The sequence below is a fragment of the Pteronotus mesoamericanus genome, unplaced genomic scaffold (assembly GCF_021234165.1).
Source record: "Pteronotus mesoamericanus isolate MK-2021 breed Mesoamerican mustached bat unplaced genomic scaffold, CSHL_Meso_final contig_730, whole genome shotgun sequence".
In the NCBI taxonomy this organism is placed as follows: Eukaryota; Metazoa; Chordata; class Mammalia; order Chiroptera; family Mormoopidae; genus Pteronotus; species Pteronotus mesoamericanus.
In genome coordinates this window covers 820,205-844,507 of record NW_026555246.1, presented here as the reverse complement: position 1 = coordinate 844,507, position 24,303 = coordinate 820,205, and the positions used below count along the sequence as shown (strand labels likewise).

General features: G+C 54.6%; 1 protein-coding gene across 1 annotated transcript; it reads left to right on the top strand.

Annotated features, from left to right (window-relative positions):
- The first annotated feature begins 462 nt into the window (after positions 1-462).
- Positions 463-12,354, top strand: GRM6 (glutamate metabotropic receptor 6). Its single transcript, XM_054583369.1, has 10 exons — positions 463-975; positions 3,346-3,562; positions 3,862-3,997; positions 4,552-4,706; positions 5,833-5,973; positions 6,072-6,272; positions 7,831-7,976; positions 8,058-8,681; positions 11,154-11,465; positions 12,157-12,354. Exons 1-10 carry the CDS (start codon positions 463-465, stop codon positions 12,352-12,354), a joined length of 2,643 nt encoding a protein of 880 aa, XP_054439344.1.
- Positions 12,355-24,303: the final 11,949 nt, after the last annotated feature.

The window sequence follows — 24,303 nt, the reverse complement described above, 5'->3', positions numbered from 1 at the left end:
GCGCGGGGGTGAGGGTGGGGCGGGCCTCCGCCCTCAGGCGGCCTCTCAGCCCTCCCCACAATCCTTAAATCCTCTCTTGCTGGGGGCCCTTCGCGTCTGTCATAGCTGCGTCCTGACCCGACAGCAGCTGGCACAGGTGAGTGTGGTGACAGAGGGGCGTCTGGGTGTGCGCTGGGGATGCGCCCCCGGCAAAGCGGCCCAGGACTGTCGGGAAGGGACAGGGCTGGTGCGCCCGAGACAGGTGCCGGGGCAGGGGACCCAGGTGATAAGGTTCAGTGGGTGTTGGGAGCGGCCGGGGAGGGGGACGCAGGGGGCGGTTCTGGACCGGCTCAGCCAACGTTTATTGAGCGCCTCTCTTTCCTAGGCTCCGGGGTTCGCCTTTCCCCAGTTCTCCCCGGCCAGGCGCTCAGAGCGTTCTCCGGTTCTGTTCCCGCCCGCCCTCCTTCCGCAGCCGGTGAGCCCATGTTCCGGGCCCGGAGGTCCCCGGAGCCGGCGCTGCTGGCACTGCTGCCGCCAGTGCTGGCGCTGCTGCTGGCACCGGCGGGCGCGGCAGGCGCGGCGGGCTCGGTGCGCATGGCGGGCGGCCTCACGCTGGGCGGCCTGTTCCCGGTGCACGCGCGGGGGGCGGCAGGCAGGCCGTGCGGGCCGCTGAAGAAGGAGCAGGGTGTGCACCGCCTGGAGGCCATGCTGTACGCGCTGGACCGCGTCAACGCCGATCCCGCGCTGCTGCCCGGCGTGCGGCTGGGCGCGCTGCTGCTCGACACCTGCTCGCGGGACACGTACGCGCTGGAGCAGGCGCTGAGCTTCGTGCAGGCGCTGATCCGCGGCCGCGGCGATGGCGACGAGGGAGCCGTGCGCTGCCCCGGCGGTGTCCCCCCGCTGCGCGCTGCGCCCCCCGAGCGCGTGGTGGCTGTCGTGGGCGCCTCGGCCAGCTCCGTGTCCATCATGGTCGCCAACGTGCTGCGCCTGTTTGCGGTGAGGGCTGCGGGCCGCGGTCAGGGTCCATCCCCTCACTCCCGTCCTCGCCCCTGGGGTGACGGAGGTCTAGTCTCCTTGCAGAAATCACTCCAATTCACAAACAGTTGCTTCAAAGAGACCCTGTGGGTCCGGCCAGACGCCAGCCTGAGCCAGGTCCGCCCCAGCACCGCACACAGCCCGCTGTGTGAATGAGGAAACCGACTTCGTGAGCCGACGGCTGGCAGACGAGCAGGGCACACTGGGCTTTAGACCCAACTTGGCCACGTATTCCGGTGCATGGAGGTCCTGACTCTGGACGCTGTGGAGCGCTCCCGGGGGCCAGGAGCAGGTTTCTCCTGGCACCAGGGCCCTCCCGCCAGTGGAGCAGGGCAGGCCTGCGAGGACTGGCACTTCCTCCTCTTTTTGGATCATCATTCAAATTCAGCTTCAAATGCCTGTCTCTTAAGGGGCGGCAGTGGGGCCTCCTCTCCAGAGCGCTCACTTGCTGTGACCAGGCCTGTCCCGGAGGCTGCGGCAGCCCGCTGGGCCCTGGGCCCCTCCTAACGGCCTTCGTGGGAGGCAGCACCACCCTCGCAATCTAAGGCTCAGCGATTCCGGGAGCCCTCGGAACCGGGGATTAGGGGGCCTTTGGCGTTGGGGGGGCGGGGGGGGCTGTCTGCCCATTTACTGGAGTACCCCTGACCCTGCCTCTCTCTGCAAAGAGCAGGGCTTTGCTTCCATCGGCGGGGCACAGCCCCTCTGGGTCCTCCGTTTCTCTGGTTCTCCCAGGAGTGGCCTCTGTGTCAGCTCCACAGCCCTAGGTGCAGGTGTTCCCTGGGACCCCTCCCACCCGGGCCCCCTCCCACCCTCATACCCCTCCTGCCCCAGTTTCTGCTGGGCGGCAGCATGGCTGCAGAGCGCACAGGTGTACCTTCCAGTTGGCACGGAGAGAGGTTGTGTGGCTGCTCGGTGTGTGTGTGGCGGACAGGGGTCTTTGCCTCGCCAGCCTATGTCTGGTCACACCTGTGGGCTCTGTCTCCCTCCCTGCCTGCTGCTCGGTTTCTGTCTTTCTCCCTCTAGGTCGAGAGCAGCATCTCAAAGTCCGGGGCCTCCAGGGTCTGCGCAGGGACTGTGGCTGAGTGAGCAGGACCCTGTGCGCCCAGGGCCCGCTGCTGCCAGCGCAGCCCAGGACTGAGGCGCCGCTGCACCCTGAGACTTTAGACACTGGCTATGAATTTACACATTAAAAAAGATAAAGGCGCAGTGCCCAGAGTGCTGTCACAGGCCTTCTTGGCTTTTTTGCAATTCCTGGTCCAGAAACAAAGATGAGAGTTTCTGAGTTTACTTCCCAACCTCCTGTTCTCCCAGGCATTTTAATTTCCCTAAGGAGGGCCAACCTGGAAGGCTTTTCTGAAGATTAAACCAAAGTGTCGAGAGTGCCCAGAGCAACCGCGGGGTCCAGTAGTGGCACTGCGGCCAGCAGACCTCCTCTGCCTCCTTTTCTCTGAACCCCGCTCCTCTTTGCCTTCCTTGTCTTTCTCCCTCTCTCTCCCTCCTTCCTCTCTTCCTTCCTCACTCCTTCCCTCTTCCTCCTGCTCTGCCCTCCCTTTCCCATAGGCTTTCGCCCTCTGGATTTCCTTCCCGTCCTGCTTCAAACAACCCTGTCCTCCCTAGGCCAGTCCAGCTCCATCCTTCCGGAAACTTCCCCTTCTCTGAGCCTTGTCCAGCTCCCGCTTGATGCTTTCCTTGTGACTGTATCCATCGTGGCTGTGGTTCTGATGCGCCTCCTGTCCGCTAGCCTCCCTCCCCTGGCTCCTCACTTCTGCCCCCGCCTTCCCCTCCCCGCCGAGGCCGCCGGCCTTCTCCTGGGTCAGCGCAGCTCCGCAGTCCCCGCCACAGTCAGTCCCCGAGTCGCTCTCAGGCGCGCAGGCAAGCCCGGGTCCAAACAGGCCCCTCCCTCAGGCCAGACACAGCCTCGGTCCCGGGGCCCCTCCCCCACTCCGCTTTCTGACCTGCCCCTCCTGGGGCTGCCCCCACCCACACAGACTGCCCCTTTGTGTGAAGTGAGGCAGGGTCTCGTCAGGGGCTGACAGGGGCCTCCTGGGCAGACAGAGCTGGGCCTAGAGGCTGGACCGGCTGCAGGCGGACCGACCGCTCCTCCGCGCTGACACACCCTGCCCAACCGGATGGGCCCCTGCGTCCCTCACGCGTCCCCTACTCGTCAGACCCAGTCACCCGGGCCAGGTCTTGCCCCACACCTCTGGCCACTGCCACTGGCGCTCAGCTGCCCACCCCAAACCCTCCATGACGCCCCTGCTTTCTGGGCGCCCGTGACCGCTCACCGGGGGCCGCTGCCCCCACCCACAGCTCGGCGTCCTTCCCCTCCAGATCCCCCAGATCAGCTACGCCTCCACAGCCCCTGAGCTCAGCGACGCCACCCGCTACGACTTCTTCTCCCGCGTGGTGCCCCCCGATTCCTACCAGGCCCAGGCCATGGTGGACATCGTGCGGGCACTGGGATGGAACTACGTGTCCACGCTGGCCTCCGAGGGCAACTACGGCGAGAGCGGGGTTGAGGCCTTTGTGCAGATCTCCCGAGAGGCTGGTGAGCTGGGGCAGGGCGGGGTCGGAGGCGCCACGGGGCCTGCGCAGGGCTGGGCCGGAGGCCCTGAGACAGGGCGCTGCTCTGCGGCGGGGGGCCTGGATGGTGTCTCCTATGGGCAAGCGTCCCGTTCCTTTGGAGGCCTCAGCCCTGCCTCGTGGCCTGGCAGGGGGCCCAGGCTGGCTTCAGCCCTGCGGACCCGTAGCCCAGGCCTCTGAGGATCGCCCCCACGGTCACGCACAGAGGCAGCCCAGTGCGGGGTGGAATGGATGAAAGCTGACTTTGGCATCCTGAACACCCAGGGGGCGTCTGCATAGCCCAGTCCATCAAGATCCCCAGAGAACCAAAGCCAGGAGAGTTCAACAAGGTGATCAGGCGACTCATGGAGACGCCCAATGCCCGGGGCATCATCATCTTCGCCAACGAGGACGACATCAGGTAGGACGGGCAGCGCCTCAGCCGCTGTTCTCCGGAGGCTCTCCCTGGGCCCTGCCTGGTCTTCTCCCACATCCCCCTGCACCTCCTCCCTCCTTCCCCTTCCCTCTCCCTTGCTTCCCCTCTCTGCACATGGTCCCTGCTGCCGTCTCTGCCTGGTGCCCCAGAAATGAGCCAGGCCTGGTCTGGGTGGAGGTGCCCAAAGTCCAGCCAGTGCAGGAGGCCTGTGGGCCACTCTAAGTACAGAAAATGAACGTCAGGGAAGGAAGCCTGGGGGCGGGGGCAGCGGCAGCAGGAGGCTCTGCAGGACGAGGGAGGCCCTTCTTCCGGGCGGCGCGAAGCGGGTCACAGTGCACGGCACAGGAGGACAAGCCGCGGCCAGGGGCCAGCCGGACGCTGGCCGTCCGAGAAGCCCAGGGCCAGGGTCCTGAACGCCGCACACCACATTTTCCCTGATAAATGGGGGTCTGATGAGCGATGTGGAATGGGATGGGTGGAGAGAGGTCCGTTGGAGGAAGATCTCAGGCCTTTACGGGCCCCATCCCTGCTCCCACCAGGAGGGTCTTAGAGGCTACACGCCAGGCGAACCTGACAGGCCACTTCCTGTGGGTTGGCTCAGACAGCTGGGGAGCCAAGGCCTCCCCCATCCTGAGCCTGGAGGACGTGGCTGTGGGCGCCATCACCATCTTGCCCAAACGAGCCTCCATTGACGGTGAGTGCAGAGGTGCCCACTCCACCTCGTCCCCCGCATCCTCTCCACCGTGGCTCCTGGGGCATTCACTTCCCCTGTCGGGAAAACCACACTGTGGTCCAGGCCCCTGCTGAGAGCCCCGGGAGCCCTGATCCTGAGGGGCGGTCAACGCACCCCTCGAAGCGGTGCTTGCATGAGCTGGCAAACAGGGAAGAGCGCACCCACCGTACAGGGAGGAGGATCATTAGCTGGTTTGTGGGGTTTTTGTTTTATTTTTTAATTTAACACACGTATTCCTCGTTCCGTCAAATGCACTGTGATTTCAGGGTGAGGGTGGGAGGGAGAGAGACTGAGGACATGGAACACACTGTCCAGTTGCTCGAAGTAATGAGGTCTCCCCTCCCCTCCCACCATCCCACCTGTGAATGGAAGAATCCAGCAGGGTGTCCACTTCACAACAACTTGATGAGGGACTTCAGGGCTCTTTGTAAAGCTGGGCTCCAGGCTTGGCCACTACGAGGAAGGCAATGGCACAGAAGAGGGCGATGTGGCACGGCCGAGGTGCACAAGGTGGGCACGATGCTGTGCCGCCTGCGGGTGGCCATGCCCGTGGCGGCAGCCGTGACGCCCAGCTCCACCAGGAGGAGGAGCAGCTGAGCCCAACACCCACCCTCATACTCTTTCTCCCCCTCAGAATACTTTCAGTTGCAAGTGGTGAACTAGACTGAGAGTAGTTTTAGCAATAAAAGCATTTCATCACAAGACTTCAGGTTTGGGGCAGTGAGTCACTGATGGTCTCAAAGCCCCGAGCCCTGTTCCCCCTCCTGCTCCACCACCCTCGGTGGCTGCTGTGTGCTTCTGTGCTCATGGCAGCCCATTTACAACGTGGCTGCTGAAGCTCCACCCATTGCATGCTGGCCAGCAGCACCCTACCCGGGAAAGAAGGTGCACATAAAAATCAAGTAGTGAGGCTCTGAGTTTGCATCAGGATGCAAATTCCACCCTGGAACCCTCAGAGGCCTTTGAACTCATGGGCCAGAAGTTGGTCACATGGCCATTCCCAGGTGCAAGAGAGCGAGCGGTGAAGGGACACAGGAGAACGGTGGCTGGCTCGGATGGTGGCCACCCTTCTGCCGCTCCCTGTCAGGGTTTGACCAGTACTTCATGACACGGTCCCTGGAGAACAACCGCCGGAACATCTGGTTTGCAGAGTTCTGGGAAGAGAATTTTAACTGCAAACTGACCAGCTCAGGTGCCCAGTCAGACGACTCCGCCCGCAAATGCACAGGTGAGAACCCAGGGAGGTGAGAGAGGCAAGGGAGAGGGTGGGAGGCCAGGGTGGGCATCGGGGGCCCCGCACACCTCCTCTGGGCATCCCTAGGACAGGCGAGGAACGCATCGGCCGGGACTCCGCCTACGAGCAGGAGGGGAAGGTGCAGTTTGTGATCGACGCCGTGTACGCCATTGCCCACGCCCTACACAGCATGCACCAGGCGCTCTGCCCTGGGCACACGGGCCTGTGCCCGGCCATGGAGCCCACCGACGGGCGGACACTGCTGCGGTATATCCGGGCAGTCCGCTTCAACGGTGAGTGGTGCCGGAGCCCCTATGCGAGTCCTTTGAAACGGGTTTCTCTGCAGGACCTGGGACGAGTCAGGGCCGAAGAGATGGGAGAGGCAGTGCCTGAGAGCTGGGGACTTGAGCCAAGCTCTGGGGGCCCCTGTTAACTCTCGTCCCTCAGGCTTCTGCACCTCTTGCCCCACTTGAAAAACACAGACATTGGGGAAGCTCTCCGTGATTCCTGCTGCCTGGAACTCTCAGCAGGTCACATACGACTCGCGTCCCCACTGTGCAGCGCTCAGAGGTGTCTGGTCTCTGGGGACAGGGCCAACGGTGCGACCCCAGCTGGGCCCCACACCGCCTAGGCAGGAGACGCGAGTCTGGTGTGTCCCCGGTGCCAGCAGAGGGCCTGGCACATGACCAGGGCTTCTGAAAAGGCCCAGATGGACTTGGCTGTGCCCATGGCTTGTGGGGAGAGAGACGCTTTGTGTACATTTGCTCTCCTTTAGCAAATTAACCCTGTATTCTTCCACCAAATATTGAGCACCTTTTCTCTGCCAAGCTCTCTGCTGAACAGCACAACTGAATTTCACTCCAGAGCAGCTCTACAAGCCGGTAGAACAAGCTTCTAAAAGGAAGAAAGCTGATTGTTCGAATTAGTACAAATTCCATGCCAACACTCAGGCTCGTGGTTAAGTCTGAGCTCGTCCTTTCATCTAGACCATTCAGCTGTCTTTTTCCTTTTTGAATTGTGCTAACACACACTCGACGCAACACAGCACATTCACCGCTGTAACTGCTTTAAGGGTGCAGGTCAGCCGCGTGCACTGCTGTGCAGCCGAGCGCCAGTGTGCTTTTCATCGTGCAAAACTGAAACGCTGAGCCCCTGAAACAACAACTTCCTCCCTCCTTCCCAGCTGCTGGCAGCTGCCCTCCTGCTCTGAGTCTGTGAGTGTGACAGCTCTGAGGGCCTCCTATGGGTGGAATCATGCCGCATTTGTCCTTTGTGTCTGGCTTATTTGACGGAGCACAATGTCCTCGAGGTTCATCCAGGTTGTAGATGTGTCTGAATTTCCTCCCTTTTTAATGGCTGAATAATAGTCCATTGTATGGATGTATCACATCTTGTTTATTCATTCAGTCTCCGTGAACGCTTGGGTTGCTTCCACCTTCGGGCTGTTGTGAATATGCTGCTATGAACATGGGTGCACAAATGTCGCTTCGAGTTCCTACCTTCCATTCCTTTGAGTTTATACCCAGAAGTGGAATTGCTGGGTCACGTGGTAATTCTGTGTAGTTCTCTTGAGACCACCTGCTGTTTCCCACAGTGGCTGCCGTTTCACGTTCCTACCAGCATGCACAGGGTACCAGTTTCTCTGCGTCCTGCCTGATTCTTGGCACTTTCTGCTGTTCCGAGGCGGCTGTCCTCATGGGCAGGAGTGCTCTCTCACTGTGGTTTTGGCTGGCATTTCCCTGGTGATGCTGAGCATCTTTGCATATCCTTGGTGCCGGGCCTCGGGCCTCTCCAGGAGTCCGGCGGGGACGGGCTGGAGAACAGGGTGAGGACGCCAGGCTCTCCCTCCAGGCAGCGCGGGAACCCCGGTTGTGTTCAACGAGAACGGGGATGCGCCCGGGAGATACGACATCTTCCAGTACCAGGCGGCCAACGGCAGCACCGGCGGAGGCGGCTACCAGGCGGTGGGCCAGTGGGCGGAGACGCTCCGGCTGGACGTGAGTGGCCTGGGCTGGGCTCTGGGGGTGGGAGGCGGCCTCCAGGCCGGCGGGCTCTCAGGCCCCGTGTCCGGGTCGCAGGTGGACGCCCTGCAGTGGGCAGGAGACCCGCGGGAGGTGCCGCCGTCCCAGTGCAGCCTGCCCTGCCGGCCGGGCGAGCGGAAGAAGATGGTGAAGGGCGTGCCCTGCTGCTGGCACTGCGAGGCCTGCGACGGGTACCGCTTCCAGGCCGACGAGTTCACATGCGAGGCCTGCCCGGGGCACATGCGGCCCACGCCCAACCGCACGGGCTGCCGGCCGACGCCCGTGGTGAGCCTCACCTGGGCCTCGCCCTGGGCCGCCCCGCCACTGCTCCTGGCGGCGCTGGGCATCGCGGCCACCTCCGCCGTCGTGGCCGCCTTCGTGCGGCACAACGACACCCCCATCGTGCGCGCCTCGGGCCGCGAGCTCAGCTACGTGCTGCTCGCCGGCATCTTCCTCGTCTATGCCATCACCTTCCTCATGGTGGCCGAGCCAGGGGCAGCCGTCTGCGCCGCCAGGAGGCTCCTCCTCGGCCTGGGCACCACGCTCAGCTACTCGGCGCTGTTCACCAAGACCAACCGCATCTACCGCATTTTCGAGCAGGGGAAGCGCTCCGTCACGCCGCCGCCCTTCATCAGCCCCACCTCGCAGCTGGTCATCACCTTCAGCCTCACCTCTGTGCAGGTGGGTCCCCAGGCTCCCAAGGGCCAGGGCAGGGGGCCCTGACCGCCACTCAGAGAGCCACCCTTCTGTATGGGAAACACGTATGTGTGGCCTCAGGAAACAGGGCCCTCGCGGTCTCCCGGAAGGGGGGCTCCGGGAAAGGCAGCCACTCCCCCACTTTGTCCTGGAAGAAAAACAGGTCAAAAGTGGGAGCGGCAGCGTTGGCATTAGCTTCATAAACTGAGCCTGCTCTTCCACGACTTGGCTCCCGTGCAAACATAGAGCAGAGAGATATCTGATGGATTTTCCAAAAGGAAAGAATCTGTTTCCAGGGAGGGAGTTACTGCAGCCCAAGCCTGGGGAGAGCGGGCGTGGCTGTGGCGCAGGCGTCCTGTTCAGGAAGGGCCAGCTTTCAGCGTGTGTGCGGCAAAAGCAGAGCGCCTCGGGGTCTTTCTCTAAAACAGCGATACCACAGCTTTGGGCGCGACTCTGTGGTCTGGGAAGCCCTGGGTGTTTTCTGTGCAAAGGGTGCTAAGGGAAAGGTGTGTGGCATTTGCAACACTGCAGAGCCAGCCCAGTTTGCAGGGCCAGCAGACAGCATGCTCTCCCTCCAAGTGAACCCTCCGCCCACCGAGCCTCGCATGGACCACGTTTGTTCCCACCCACAGGCGTCATGTGCACACTATTCGCAGCTGGAAGATGCTTTGTGCACATGCAGGGCGTGTGCTTCCTCTATCACAGCCAAAATCTCAGTGCCCAGCTCACCCCAAAAAGGCATCTCGCTGCCTCCCCGCCTGAAACCCCCACGCAGCACTGAGGGATGCTTAGACTACATTCAGTGCCCTTCCGGCTCACCTAGGGACTCACTTGCAACTTTATCAAAACGGCAGGTGTGCGATGGTCCCTCGTGGTTGTCTCAATTAGCCTCGCCTTCACGGCTGGTGCAGCCGGCCGCGGCGGCGGCCCCTTCTGTGACCGGCTTGCTCCTACACTTCGATCATTTCCTGTTGTTGCATAGCCGTTACTTAACATGTGTTGGATCGTAATTCTTTATCAGCTACAGGTGCTGCAAAATCAGTGCGGTACACTTCAGTTGTTGCTCCTGCACACCACAGGCCTTGCGTTTTTGTTGCCTGTGGGAAACTTCGTTCCCCCACCTGGAGCCTCGCCCTAAGAAACCCTCCGTGCTGCCTTCCCGGACAGTGGGTGGCGTGACATTTTACTAGACCCTTGTTCGTGAAGTGGCTGCCTTTGGGAGAATCACAAAAAGTGTTCCTTCTGGTCGCACACATTACTATAAAGCGCCCCCTCCTCCAGATCACGCAGCCCCGCCCCAGGGCCACACCCCCAGCGGCCCCCACCCCCGCGCCCTTTCCCCAAGTCTGGCTGCCCCGGGGAATGGCCTGTGTGAGTGGCTGGCGGCCCTTCCAAGGCTCTGACTTGATGCAGGGTTTTTTTCTTTTTTTAAAGGTTTTATTTATTTATTTTTAGAGAGAGGGGAAAGGGGGTAGAAGGAGAGGGAGAGAAACATCAATGTGTGGTTGCCTCTCACGCACCCCCACTGGGGACCTGGCCCGCAACCCAGGCAAGTGCCCTGACTGGGAATCCAACTGGCGACCCTTTGGTTCGCAGGCCCCACTCAATCCACTGAGTCACACCAGCCAGGGCGTGCAGGTGTTTTCTTTCCTGCTCCCAGCTTCCCTTGGCTCAAGGTCATGTCCCCTGTCACTGAGGAAATTCAAACATCCATCTCCTCACTGTTAGGACCTGTGTCTTCCTCTGATGACCTCCCGCTCGCTGCCCAGCATCCGCGCCTCACCCTCTCACAACGCTCCCTGCGGGGCCTCTTCACTGGGGCTGTGCAGTGCATTCGCACGTGGTTTCATCGCGTCCTGTGCGACAGTCCTCTGGATCTGGAGAAGGAGGGGGTCCTCAGGACTAGGTTTGCCTCGCTGCTGGACGAAACCAGCTGGTGCTTCAGGCTCGCAGGGCAGAGGTGGAGCTGCCTCATTGGTGGCTGCGGCGAGACACCTCTGCCAGGCCTGGCCCATAACCAGTGGTGCAGGCGCCACTCCCCCGCATGCTAGCATCCTGTTCTTGCAACAGGTTGTGAGGATTCCCCTTCTCTAGATGGACGAGACACATTTAGGATCACATCCCAGATTCTGCTGGCAGTCAGGGCACCTGGCAGGGCTCAGTAAACACCATTGGTAACGAGCGAAGTACGGGAAGGGAACGTCTAGGGGCCCCTCCCCAGCCAGTCCTGACGCTGCCAGCGCGTGCCTCCACGGCAGCCGCCCCTCTGCCCTGGACCGTGTCACAGGCCTTCCCCAGGGACCCCTTCCTGCAGGGCCCTCTCCTCTCCGGGACGGCTCTCTCAGGCCTAAGCCTCCCACCCGGTAGGTCAGGGGCCTCCAGGAGGCCCTAAGCTGCCGGAGAGCTCAGTTGGTGGCCAGTCTGAGCATGCCCCTGCCATGCTGTTGGCTCCTGTAGGTGGTGGGAGTGATGGCGTGGCTGGGGGCCCAGCCCCCACACAGTGTGATTGACTATGAGGAGCAGCGGACGGTGGACCCGGAGCAAGCCAGAGGGGTGCTCAAGTGCGACATGTCGGATCTGTCTCTCATCGGCTGCCTGGGCTACAGCCTCCTGCTCATGGTCACATGCACTGTGTATGCCATCAAGGCCCGTGGTGTGCCCGAGACCTTCAACGAGGCCAAGCCCATCGGCTTCACCATGTACACCACCTGCATCATCTGGCTGGCCTTTGTGCCTATCTTCTTTGGCACCGCCCAGTCAGCCGAAAAGGTCATTTCCCTCTCCCTTTGGTTTCGCTCCCTCACGTGTTTCCTGCCTGTCCATGTCAGGGAAGGGCTCGGTTGTCCCAGCAGCTGGGCCACACATGGGAATGATGGCCTGGTTGCTTTATTCATTCATGCACTTAAATACACGTTCACTTGTTTGTCTTTCCCTTTGCCCTCTGTTTGTCCATTCTCCCACGCTTCTAACCATCAATCAACTCTTCATTCAATTACTTCTTTATATACTTTCCGTCTGCCAGTCCATTCATTTATTGGCCTATTTGCTTGATTATTATTTGTTCATCTATTTGTGTGTGTAGTAGAACATGTGTTTATTCATCCACGCGTTTGTGATCTCACTCCTTTATTCAGTCTCAGTTTGTCCATTCATTTGTACATGTGGAAACATGTCCATTCATTCATGAACATCCTCTAGCCCTCTTAGGCATATGGACCATTTCCGCAGGTGTCACTCTCTGTGAGTGAAGCCCTCTTCCCTCAGCCACAGGTCCACCAGCGCCATGTCACTCACCCTCCATCCCGCCTACACCGGAGCCACCTCTGACTCCCACTGCCTTCAGGTCACAGGGCCTTGGCTTATGCAGGTGTCCTTTTCTGAGTGCTCATTCCCAGGCCGCGTGGGGTGGGGATGGGAGAGAAGGGGGCTCAGTCCCACCCGGTCCCTTTCCGCGGCGCAGATCTACATCCAAACCACCACACTGACCGTGTCCTTGAGCCTGAGTGCGTCGGTGTCCCTCGGCATGCTCTACGTACCCAAAACCTACGTCATCTTGTTCCACCCGGAGCAGAATGTGCAGAAGCGAAAGCGGAGCCTCAAAGCAACCTCCATGGTGGCAGACCCACCCCAGGGTGAGGACACAGAGGCCCCCAAGTAGAGAGGGGTTGAAGGGATGGTCGCTGCCTCTCTCTCTCCTCTCGCTGGCTTCGCCGTGGGAGCTGGGAGGAGTGACTCAGGAGGCCCCGCCCCTGAGGCCCCGCCAGGACCGGCCCGCGGCCAGTCGTACCCCTGCGTTTGTGCACGTGCTGGCGGGTACCTATTCCCCACTGCAGGCTAGACTTTCTGCTCGCCGCGGGAACGGCCACGGAGAGGCTTCTGCTCCTGGTGGGGACTAAACGCACACGCTCTGGTCTGAAGCTGAGGCGTCGCAGTGTGAGATTTTCACCCCTAGGTCGGCGATCGGAACTCGGGGGCTCGGCTGCGTGTGCGGCTGTGTGGGCCCCCGAGTGACATGCAGGCTGGAGTTGGGGAGCAGCAGTTTCCACACGAGCAGAGGCGGGGTCTGTCTGCTAGACGTGGCACAGAGCGATGAGCCTTGGGAGAGGACCCTGCGAGGGAGGGTGGGCCTGCCGGGGAATGCGGGAGCGCGGAGAGACAGGGGGCCGCGGAGTCACTCGTGTAAGGGCATTTTCCTTGGAATCTTGTCCTCCGGGACCCGAGGGTGTCACGCTCAGAATACAGCTTTCGTTCCTGCCCATCTGTGCTCCCTCAAATGACCCCTGACCCCTCAGAGAGTCAGATGCACCAATGTGGTGGGGGTGGTGTGAGAACAAAGGGACGAGGCCCATTTGCCCTCCTCGGTTGCCTGTCAGGGGTGTGTGCTGGGAGTTCGGGTGGGGCCAGTTACAGGGACAGCTGTGTCCATGCTGAGGACTGATTCCAAGTGCATAACATAGGACGGCTCTGAAAACTCTTCTTTCCCAACATGCACTGCAAAGTCCCCTTCACAAGGCAAGCGCAGGCATAGGGAGGAAGACGCTTACACCCACAGATGCATGGATGTTTATTTTTCAGTAATTTTTATTTTTACGAACATCTTTATTTAAGTGATGGAATTTTTTAAAGTATGTTTTATTGATTATGCTATTACAGTTGTCCCAATTTCCCCGCCTTTGCCCTTCTCCACCTGGTATGGCCCTCCCACCAGCATTTTCCCCCCTAGTTCATGTCCATGGGTCTTGCATATAAGCTCTTGGGCTTCTCCATTTCCTACACTATTCTTAACGTCCCCCTGTCTATTCTGTACCTACCATTTATGCTTCTTATTCCCTGTACATTTCCGCCCATTTTCCTCCTTCCCCCTCCCAGCTGATAACCATCCATGTGATCTCCGTATCTATCATTCTGTTCCTGTTCTAGTTGTTTGCTTAGTTTTTGTTTTTCAGATTCAGTTATTGACAGCTGTGAGGTTGTTGTCATTTTAATGTTCATAGTTTTGATCTTCTTTTTCTTAGATAAGTCCCTTTAACATTTCATGTAATAATGACTTGGTGATGATGAACTCCTTTAATTTGACCTAATCTGGGAAGGGCGCTTTATCTGCCCTTCCATTCTAAATGATAGCTTTGATGGATAGAGTAATCTTGATTGTAGGTCCTTGTTGTTCATCACTTTCAATACTCCTAGTCAGCCCCTTCCTGCCTGCAAAGTTTCTTTTGAGAAATCAGCTGATGGTCTTATGAGAACTCCTTTGTAGGTAACTCTCTGTTTTTCTCTTGCTGCTTGTAACATTCTCTCTTTATCTTTAATCTTTGCCATGTTAATTATGATGTGTCTTGGTGTGGTCCTCTTTGGGTCCAACTTGTTTGGCACTCTCTGTGCTTCCTGGACTTGTATGTCTTTTTCCAAATTAGGGAAATTTTCTTTCATTATTTCTTCAAATAAGTTTTCAATTTCTTGCTCTCCCTCTTTCCCTTCTGGCACCCCTATAATTCGGATGTTGGCACTTTTGGAGATGTCCCAGAGTCTTCTTATTCTCTCTTGTGGTTTTCTTTTTTTTAATTTTTGTTTCTTCATTCTGTTCTGATTGAATGTTTATTTCTTCCTTATGTTCCAAATTGTTGATTTGAACCCCAGCTTCCTGCCCTTCACTGTTGGTTCCTTTGGATTTTTCTTTATTTCACTTAGTGTAGCCTTCATTTCTTCCCTTATGCTTTTGCTATACTCAGTGAGATCTCTAAGCATCCTTATCACCAGCGTTTTAAACCCTGCTTCTGATAGGTTACTTATCTCCATTTTGTTTAGGTCTTTTGACTGGGGTTTTCTTCTGTTCTTTTATTTGAGCCATATTTCTTTGTCTCAATTTGGCAGCCTCCCTGTGTTTGTTTCTGTGTGTTAGGTAGCGCTGCTTTGACTCCCTGACTTGGCACACCTGTTATGTTGTATGAGGCAGAACCTTAGGTATTCACAGGGCGGGGCAACCCACTTCACTTTGTGGCTTTGTATGTGGGGAAGGGATCAGAAGGGGGGCATTGTCACCGCCTGACTACTGGAGGCTTGTTCAACACTCGCTCCACTTCCAGTCACTTACGCAACTGGTGCCCCTCTAGCTGCTGCCCTGGTGGTGGTTCCCAGAGTGGGTAGGTTTGCATGCATTCTAGGATCCTGCAGGCCCTTTAAACAGACTCTCCTGAGAGACTGGCAGTTTCTTCCACTGCCCCAACCCCCATTGGTTTTTACAGTCAGAAGTTATGAGGCTTTATATTCCTAGTACTGGAACGCTGGGCTGCACAATCTGGCCTGGGGCTCACTCCCCAGGTATTCCTAATGTGGGACCAGCCGTTCCACTGGCTGCCGCCGCCACCTCGCCACCACCTCGCCACCACCACACCATGTCCTCTCTGCCCCCACTCCCTGGCTCTGCCCGTCCTACCCATCTGGAATGAATATGGCTTCTTTAAATCCTTGGCTGTTGAACTTCCATACAGTTCGATTTTCTGGCAGTTCTGGAAGTTTTTTGTTTTGAGGTTAGTTGTGAACCTTAAGGTTGTGTGAGGAGGCAAAGCGTATCTACCTATGCCTCCATCTTGGCTAGAAATCCCCTAAGTGATGGAATTTTATTTTCTTGAGGTAGAATTGAAATTTAAAGTGGATTCTTCTTACTAGTGTGAATTCCATGGTATCTAATGTCTGGAACTGACTTTGAAGATCAACCACACTTTGTACAACATAGAGACTATTCCCTACACAGAGTCTCCAATGCATGATGGTTCTAACTAGGTGTTTCTGCATTCTTGAAGTTGATAAGGCTTCTCCTTAGGGTAACACACAGGTTCTCCTTCCTCACACATGTTGCATTCCCAGGGCTTCTTTCTCTACTGTGTTAATTGTGAAGTTTCATATATTGGTACATGTTTTCCAAAATTCATTATTCCACAGGGCTTTTCTCCTATGTAGGTTTTCTGGTGTACAGTGAACTGTGCTTTCTTGTTGAAGTCTCTTCCATGTGAGAGCTTTTATAGGGTTTTTTCTCCTGTATGAACTTGTAGAGTCAATGAGCTCTGACCTCCAAATGAAGGTCTTCCTGCATTTACCGTTTTCTTGGCGTTTCTCCCAGTGTGAATTCTCTGATGTGCTCTGAGTCTTGGCTTCTGGTTGATCATGCGTCCCCATTTGTTACATTTTGAGGTTGTTTCCATTCTGAACTCCGAGACTCAGGATTCAGATGATTTCTTAGCAAAAGCTTTTCCACATTGGAAGATGTCTCCCTGTGAAGTGAAGTTTCTGACTCTTGAGTCCCAGTATCCTGCTAAAGACTTCCTTCCACACACCCCCCACATTCATCCCTCCAGTCCCCGATGTGAATTCCCACTGCACCGTGAGTTCTGCTCTCTTCTGTGGCGTTCTCACATCAGCCCACTGCCTGTGGCTGCACAGCATGAGCCCCTTGTGCATGCTGTGGGCGTCCTTCCTTCCTGAAGGCATCGTCATGTTCACTGCACTCATGCAATCCCTTTCTGAATTCTCAAATGTATTCAAACGTTTGACGCGTATGAGAGGGCTTTTCCACCTTCCATGTGTACGTGAGTTCTAGCCCTTTGATAATTTCTTTGCTGTTCAGTGGGGTTCACAACTCTCTGATGGTATTCCTCTATTTGCATGCTTAGTTTTGCGTTGTCTAGTGTCCAGTCAATCACTTTGAACTGCTGAATAAAGTTGCTTTCAGATCTGCAGAGCTCAGAAGGCACTCTGCCCGCATGGCTCTCTGAGGTGGAATGAAAGTTGAGCTGTACTTAGAGGCTTTCTCACACTCATGGCCCCCAGATGATTTCTCCCCAGCATGAATTACACGGTCCAGTGGAAAGGGGTCCTGGATTGGAGGCTGATTCACATTACAATCACAGTCCCTCTCTGCAGTATGAGTTCTTCAAAAGAGAGTAAGACTACATTTGGACATGTGTTTGCTTACTTATTTGTAAGGTTATTACCTGTGTACAACGTTTTGTGACTTGCATAGGAGGGCCTTTTTATACTAATTATATTCTTATACCTTTTTATTAGTGTGATTTTGACACATTTATTACATTTACTACAGCAGCTTTGTCACATTTATTACATTTTGTATTCTTTAGAAATTTCCCCCAAATTCACCACACTCATTGCCTCTCGCTTTATTCAGTGATTCTTATTAAACACATGTAACTTTCCCCCAAAGTGTGACTTGGGTTTTCTGTTGTTTTAAAATACAGTTCTTGATTTGCAAGACTCCTAAAATGGAATAAATGCACAATTCCAAGTGAATCTTCCCACCATCGCTTTCTGGAATGAAACCTCATCAGGAATACTCTGTTATAGTGACATCTTTGTTTCCAAATATGAAAAATTCCCAAGTGTAAGTATTTTCCATCCCTTGGGCTTTGAGAGAGAAGCCTGCTTCGCTGTGGACAGAAGAGCAGAGTACCGACAGCAACGACAGATAGGCTGGGTGTTTGAGAGACGATCTTCCACCCTGTGGAGCGCAGGGTAGGAACCAAGCTGGGATAAAGCTCTGAAAGGGAGCAACAGAGCGGGAGCCCTGGAGGGAAAAGGCAGGCAGGGTGCAGGAAGGCAGATTTGTCCAGGGTCTAGATTTGGACATTTGGAGCCTCATCGCTTTGTTCCTGGATTACTGTGGCAGGATGTCAACTAACTGGTCTTTCTGCCTCCTGTGTCCTACAACCAACATCATTGCAAGGCACCAGCCCCCACCCTTGGGGGAACGTTGCTATGGGCCCTGCCCTGTGCTGGCACCTGCATCTGGCTGTGATTTGGTCTCGTATTTACCTGCAGGTTCAGAAACGGAAATAGCAGGAAGGCTACGTTAGGCCAGAGTATCATGGCCCCACGTGCTGTTCCCTGATATAACATGGCAGATTAGGTATCATTAGCTTGTTCTCCCAGAGCTCTTGTATATTGAACTGGCCCACAGCATCAATTTCTGAGTTCTTTTTCCCATTCGGACTTGCCAGGCAGGGAAGTTTTCCAGGATCCACAGACTTGGTCCTGCCCCTGCTGCTGTATACTTCCTGCACCTAATTTTTACCTCTTGAAGTTGTACAATGTTGAGGTTAAGACTTCTTGAGATCAGTTCCAGCTCTGCCACTTGCTAGATGGGTGACCTTGGGTGAGGTAATTGGCCCCTCACAGTCACCGACGGCCAGAGCCTCCTAGCAGCCCCCCAGAGGTGCCCCATCACTGTCGCCACTTCCCTCCCACTGACTCCCTAGCCCTACCAGTCGCTGCCACGTGGACCCAGCACATCAGGCCAAGCCCTCAGCTGGCTGGTCCCAAGACTCCATCTCAGATCCAAGACCCCATTTCCTGAGCCCCGCAGACTTCTCATCCACTGTGGTTCCAACAAATGTCGTGGGAGGTTCCTCTGTGCTGCATCAGTCTACATGACAGACAAGGACTGTTTCCTTCCTGGGACTTATGTCCTAGTGGTGGATACAAGCAATAAACAATATATGATACAAATAAATCCATTACATAGTCTGTCAGAAGAGGACAAGCACTGTGGAAAAAAGAAAATATTAGAGCAGGGTAAGGAGAACAGGGAAGGTTGGCGGGGATGGACGGCCATGTTAGACAGAGTGGTTCAGTGTGGGGGCCATTGACAGGTGGCATTGGGAAGGGGTGGGCAGCGAGCTGTAGGGTCATTGAGGAGAGGGGTCCAGCAGGTGGAGTGGCCAGCTCAGAGGCCTGAGAACAGGGCGCGACTGGTATGTCTGAGGACCTACTAAGGAGGTCGGTGTGATTGGAGCAGAGTGAGGGACGGAAACAATGGGGAAAAGGGAGCAAGCGTATCAGTCAGGGTTCTCCACAAAAACAGCACCAGTAGGGCATATTGATGCTCTGGCAATCCCAGTACATAGACAAAAGGAGGTACAGATCTCTCTCTCTCTCTATGGAGAGACACCTATATCTATACATCTCCTATTGGTTATAGTGTATTAATTATATAGGAATATATTCATAGATATAGGCTGTGATAATACATGGGGGGTGTGTATGATACGAAGGCAGAATATGATAGATAATCTATATAACATCTATCCTGTACCCAGTAGAGATGATATATAGATATGGATGATAAAGATATCGATATATTCACGAGATGTAGTTTAAGGAGTTGGCTCCCCTGAGAGCAGGGGCTAGCAAGTCTGAAATCTATAGAGCAGATAGCAGGCTGGAAGCTCAGCTAGGAGTTGACGTTACAGGCTTGAGGCAGAATTACTTCTCTTCTGGGAGACCTGGATTTTTGCTCCTGAGGCCTTGGATGAGGCCCACCCATTGAGGAAAATTACTTCTCTCTTCTTTGCTTGAAGTCAACTGGTCATATTGTTAACCATATTTAAACTGCACAGTGGTTAGTGGTTGATTAAATAACTGAGTACTACAGTCTAGCCAAGTGGACACAAGAAACTAGGACATGAGGTACTAGGGGACTGTCATGGGGAGCCTGCAGGTCGCTATCCTAGGCAAAGAAGGAGATGGGGGGGGGGAATGCTGGAGGACTTGACGAGCACACTGAGATGGTCTGACCTGTTTCAAAGGACCACTCTGGCCACTGTATTATCATGAAAATAAAGGAAAAACTTCATTTAAGATGAAGGAGGGAAGCCCTGAAGGGGGAGCTCTCACTCACCATCACTTAGACACGAAACAGGAGGAAGCTTGCTGGACACACCCAGAAGGAAAGACTTTCCCTCACACAGCAACAGCCCAGCCAAAGAGGAGCCATCACCACACTGAGCTCTTCCAAATGGCCCCTCATGCCTTCCTCCTTGCCTCTCCCCTGCACTTCCCACCTGCCTGTGGTTCTCCACTTTGCTCGTTCCAAACCGCAGTGCCTCTGTAGTTCCTGAATAGATGAGTATTGTTTGTGAAATAACAAATTCTCTTATTTTTTAAGGCCAACAATATCTTAGAAACATCTTTTGTGCATGTGTGTTTTCAGGGTGTTTGACGTGCATTCATTGAAATAGTACTCAGTCATGTGTGCACCAGCCTTCTTAGAAACACTTTCGATGTTGCTTCATGTCTGGGGAAGGGGATAAAAAGGAAGAGAAAGGAGAGGTGAGTGAAAAATGACAGCCAGGGAGACCAGTTCTCACAGACCATGGCAGTCCAGCTAGTGGTTAAGGGCTTAGTCTCTAGGATCAGAAGCCCCTTTTCTTATTCTAACACTGTGATCTTGGGTGAGTCACAGATTCCTCATCTATAAAGTGAGCATGAAAACCATATCCAGCGAGAGGTCATCATCCAGCAAGGTCATCGTCCACCCCCACACACCTGAGATTTTGTTTAGGTTCCACAGCACAAAGTAAGTAAAGTTTACTGTACCTGGATGATAGTAAGAGCTTCAGATATGACTTATGATGTGAACATATCTAGCACGGTAAGCATAAAAACCACTAGAAAGAGTAGGGAAAGTCTGGATTAAAGAAAACCTGAAAGATGAGGCACACTATGGGATCATGACTTGCCAAGGAACCACCACTGACAGACACCTCCCTTACTCAGGCGTATCGTTGCAACAGCTGCATAACTGGACTCTGAGGAGCCAGTCTCTCCCTAATTTCAGGAATCCATAACACTTGCCCACCACAGAGCCTGTGCAAATGGGGCCGAAGTGCACTCCCAAGCCAGGGGGGAGCTTATATAGAGAAGTCCCATCCCCTGGTCCGTGATTAGTCTGTTCTCATACAAATGAGGACTCCAAATCCTCACATTTTGACTGGTCCAAAAAGCACTGCTCTAATTGGCCAAAATAGCTGCTCTAATTGGTAATGAGGCTATAGCTGCACAGCTTCAATTGGACAGGGAGTCTCAATCCTATTGATTGAAATAGGATTCCAGGAACTCCTCTATAAGGGCTACCTCAGACAGGAACACAGTGCAGGCAGTTAGCCTAGTAGGGGAGGCAAGCACTTTAGAGCTGGCTTCTCCCTTAAATGTGGCTTGCATGGGCGGCCCATTTAGCAACAGCTCCAGGCTGTCTATAAATTTGAGCCCAGTTAGCCACGAGGCTCCTTCTCAACAGGTTCATTTGTTCTTGGGGTCAACAAAGCCTTTCATCAACCTTCAAGAGGGGGTGGTAGAAATAGCCACTTATAACTGTGATTCAGTTAATATACACAGGGTGCTTACAGTGTCTGGCACAAGGTATGCCCTCAAATGTTAACTCTTCTCCCCAGAAATACAGATGCAGCTGGAACACTATGGTGTCTGGGGCCAGGGAGGTTTGGACGGCCACGTGTGGAGCTAGGACCAGAAGCACAAATCTGCTGTGTCTTAGTTATATCTGAGTAGGGAAGCAGGAAGCACAAATGCAATGTGTACAACTTAAACACTGGGTACTTTCTCATTTATTTTCAGAAAGACACACTGACAAATACTTTTATGGCAACAATTTTTAAGATAATGATATGTGGCATACAAGGTAACACACAGAACAGGGAGGGTGTCTACATGACCAAATCCTGGCACTTGCAGAGAATGACGATTTGCACAACAAAAAAGTCCTCGAGCGATGGGAAAAATCAAGCTTTGTATTTCTTTCCCCTTCACAAACTGGTATAAAAATATTTAAAGTAAAAATATTACCAAAAATATATTGAGCAGGAGTTGAGGTTGACTAGGAAGCAGGGACCCTTCTACGGCAGGTGGGAGAGCTTTGTTTGCATACTGTCCTGCCAGCAAGTCCAGCGGTGTACAGGAGGCCACCCAAGTGCATGGGGAAGAGGAAGGAGAGGACTTAAGACAGCGGGAGGCTGCCCATTCTTACATGAAATTGATGTTTAAGGGAACTGTTTTCTCAACCTAAGGCATGCATGCAGTTCAGGGCTATTTTATTCCAAGTAACTTTTGAGACCAAGCCTGCTACAAAGTTAAGGGGCCATTTTAACCGGCGACCTTTGGGTTGGCAGGCAGGCACTCCATCCACTGAGCCATACCAGCCAGGGCCCAAGGTGCCATTTTAGAAGCAGTTGCTGAGCATGCAGGAAGGCAACATCTTCGGGAGATGTTGCTGTTGAAGCTAGGCAAACAGGTGGGCAGGGAGCACCAGGTGCAAAATCAGCTGCAGGTGAGCTGAGACCTGACAAGGGAGGGTTGGAGGAATTTACAAGGGGAAACTTGAAGCAATTTCTCCTTGAGAGCAGGCAGTTTCAGTGGCTGTTCATGGGCAGCCATAGACACTGAAGAATGTAACCAAGTCTAGAGGCTACTCTACTCAAACTCTGACACTGGGCAACGAGGAGAGCACTGGGAGAGGTGGGCCAAGGTCCATTTCTCTGGCTCATAGGTTAGCTGCAGTCCAGGTGAGGGAGTGGGGAGTCTGGTTCACTCGTAAGTCCGGCACCTCCTCTGCCATGTGCATGTCCAAGGTGTGCTGGGAAGTCTTCTCAACTAGGTGGGGCAGGGGTTAGTGGGAGATGGGCTGGACGTGCTGGGGGTGGCACATACTGGCTCAGACCCTCTAACCCTGAAGGGGTCCCATGGGTCCTCACCTCTCAGTCAGCGTCCATGTGGCCTATCAGCAAGGCTAGAAAAGTGAGGTACAGGATGAACTGTTCCTAGGAATCTCTAACGCCTTGGGCATAACCTGGCTGAGGGTGGGTAGAGAAGTGTCCCTCTCAATCATTGCCGAAATTTTGCCTGACACCCTGGGATCAGTTGGCAGAGCAAAGGTGGCTCAGAACCTCTACCCGAGGGTTCTCAGAACGCGCTTCTAGGGGTCAGCCAAAGGTAATGCTCAGCAGGCCGGACTGCCCAGGCAGAACCACACTTCTCCAGATTATCAAAGGACAGAACAGCCCCAGGGTAAATGCTGACTCCCTCAGTTGAGGTCACACAGTAAGATGTCAATCACGTGGCAGAATATAATAAAGCCACAGCTGAAGGCCTAGTCTAAAAGTATTGCCATAAATACATCCAGTTGGCTCAGACACATCTAAGAGACCATTTACTTACTTTGTGCATCCACAGAGAGAGGTAAGAGGTCTAATTTCATCAAGACCCAAGCCTGGCATGTGACGGGTTCAGGGAAATAGACTGCAAGGTCAAGTGGAGAGCCTTCTGACTGCACTGGTTCTGGTGGAAGAAGAGCTGTCACTAGGGTGAATGAAACCCTTAAATTGGCAGCAGGTCTTGGCCCCAGCTGAACTGTAGGCACACACTGAGTGACAGTAGTTTTCATTAAACACAAAAACATAAAGAACAAACTCCGCTCAGTCAATGTTTCTTGATGATTCGAAGTAAGGGGGTGAGAGGGGGACCCGGTAGGCCATGTGGACAGCTTTGAAGGTAGGTATCTGTAGCGGGGAGCACAGCAGTGGAATCTGAAGTTTCCAGCCACATGAGGCTGTAAGAAATATGCTCAGGGCACAGATAGTCCCAAGTAACCTTCTGAAGTGCTGCTTCACCTGAAGCTTCATAGGAAGAATGTATGAGTCACTGTTTATCTGACAGGGGATGCCTACAAATGCGCTTTATTAAATGGAAGCAGAATTCAGAGAACTTGGGCTTTCAGGCAGCAGGAAGCTTCAACTCTGTTTAACCTGGAGTCCACTGAGTCCACCATGACATGGAAGACCCTCTCTGCCCTGGGAGCTGAGATACAGCATTCAGAGGGGTCTGCAGGGTGCCCAGCTTGATGGGGTGCACCTCCACAAACCAGGAGCCTGCCACCCTCTACCCAGACCAGGTCTCCTTCCTCTCCCACCTTTATGATGCAGGGTGTTCCAGCCTGCACTGGTGTGGGTTCCCATTCTCTGTGGGGGGAAGGGACATGCCACCAGAAGCTGTATGTGTGAAGACACCACAGATATTATTTTATCCCTGTGATTTCTATGACAGCACTGAAGGATGAAGGTGATGAATGATCTGTACCTGCAGGACTAGAGTGTCACTCAAACTTTTGGTCACAGACACTGCTCCTGCTGAAGACTGTCATGGTGCTGTTGACCACTTCTTGATTCATGGAAACTCAATATGCTGCTCACCACTGTCAGAACTGGACAGTCTTAGGTAGTGGGATACCCAGATGGAAGAGAGGAAGTAGCCACTTTCAAATGCAAAAGCAGAAATACAAAGCTCTCTGCTTTTCCTGTGAACACAGAGTTAATACCTTCAGAAACCTGGACAAATGCAGGGCAAGGACCAGGATGCAGTTCAGTATTCTGGTTGTAACAAATAAACTCTAATGCAGGGGCCATTGGAGATTGCCCAGCCAGAGGAGAGAGAATGGGCCATGGGCTCTGCTTCTCCTGCCTGTGGCACATCAGGAAATGGCATCACAGAAGTGGAGGTGATCTCAAACACCAGCAGGTGGTTGGAACTGTCCCACCTGAGGCCACACTGCCCCTCCCTGCTGTGTGTAGGGTAACTGCAGTACAAACAGTTGGAGGGTAAAGTTTACACCGACTAAACCCCTACTTTAGGTATCACCCCAAGGTCAGAGTCAAGCTGAGGCCCAGAGGAACTGGGTAACTTGGGAATTCTGATTAGTCTCTGCGTCCCAGGCAGCATTTCCAAGTTCTGAAAGCTGGGTTTGGGGCCATAT

Bases quoted from the DNA above. Each gene is read 5' to 3' on its own strand.
- GRM6 (XM_054583369.1), top strand. From the start codon at position 463: ATGTTCCGGGCCCGGAGGTCCCCGGAGCCGGCGCTGCTGGCACTGCTG. The intron at 3,998-4,551 runs GTAGGACGGGCA...TGCTCCCACCAG, and splicing joins GCCAACGAGGACGACATCAG to GAGGGTCTTAGAGGCTACAC. The intron at 6,273-7,830 runs GTGAGTGGTGCC...CTCTCCCTCCAG, and splicing joins CCGGGCAGTCCGCTTCAACG to GCAGCGCGGGAACCCCGGTT.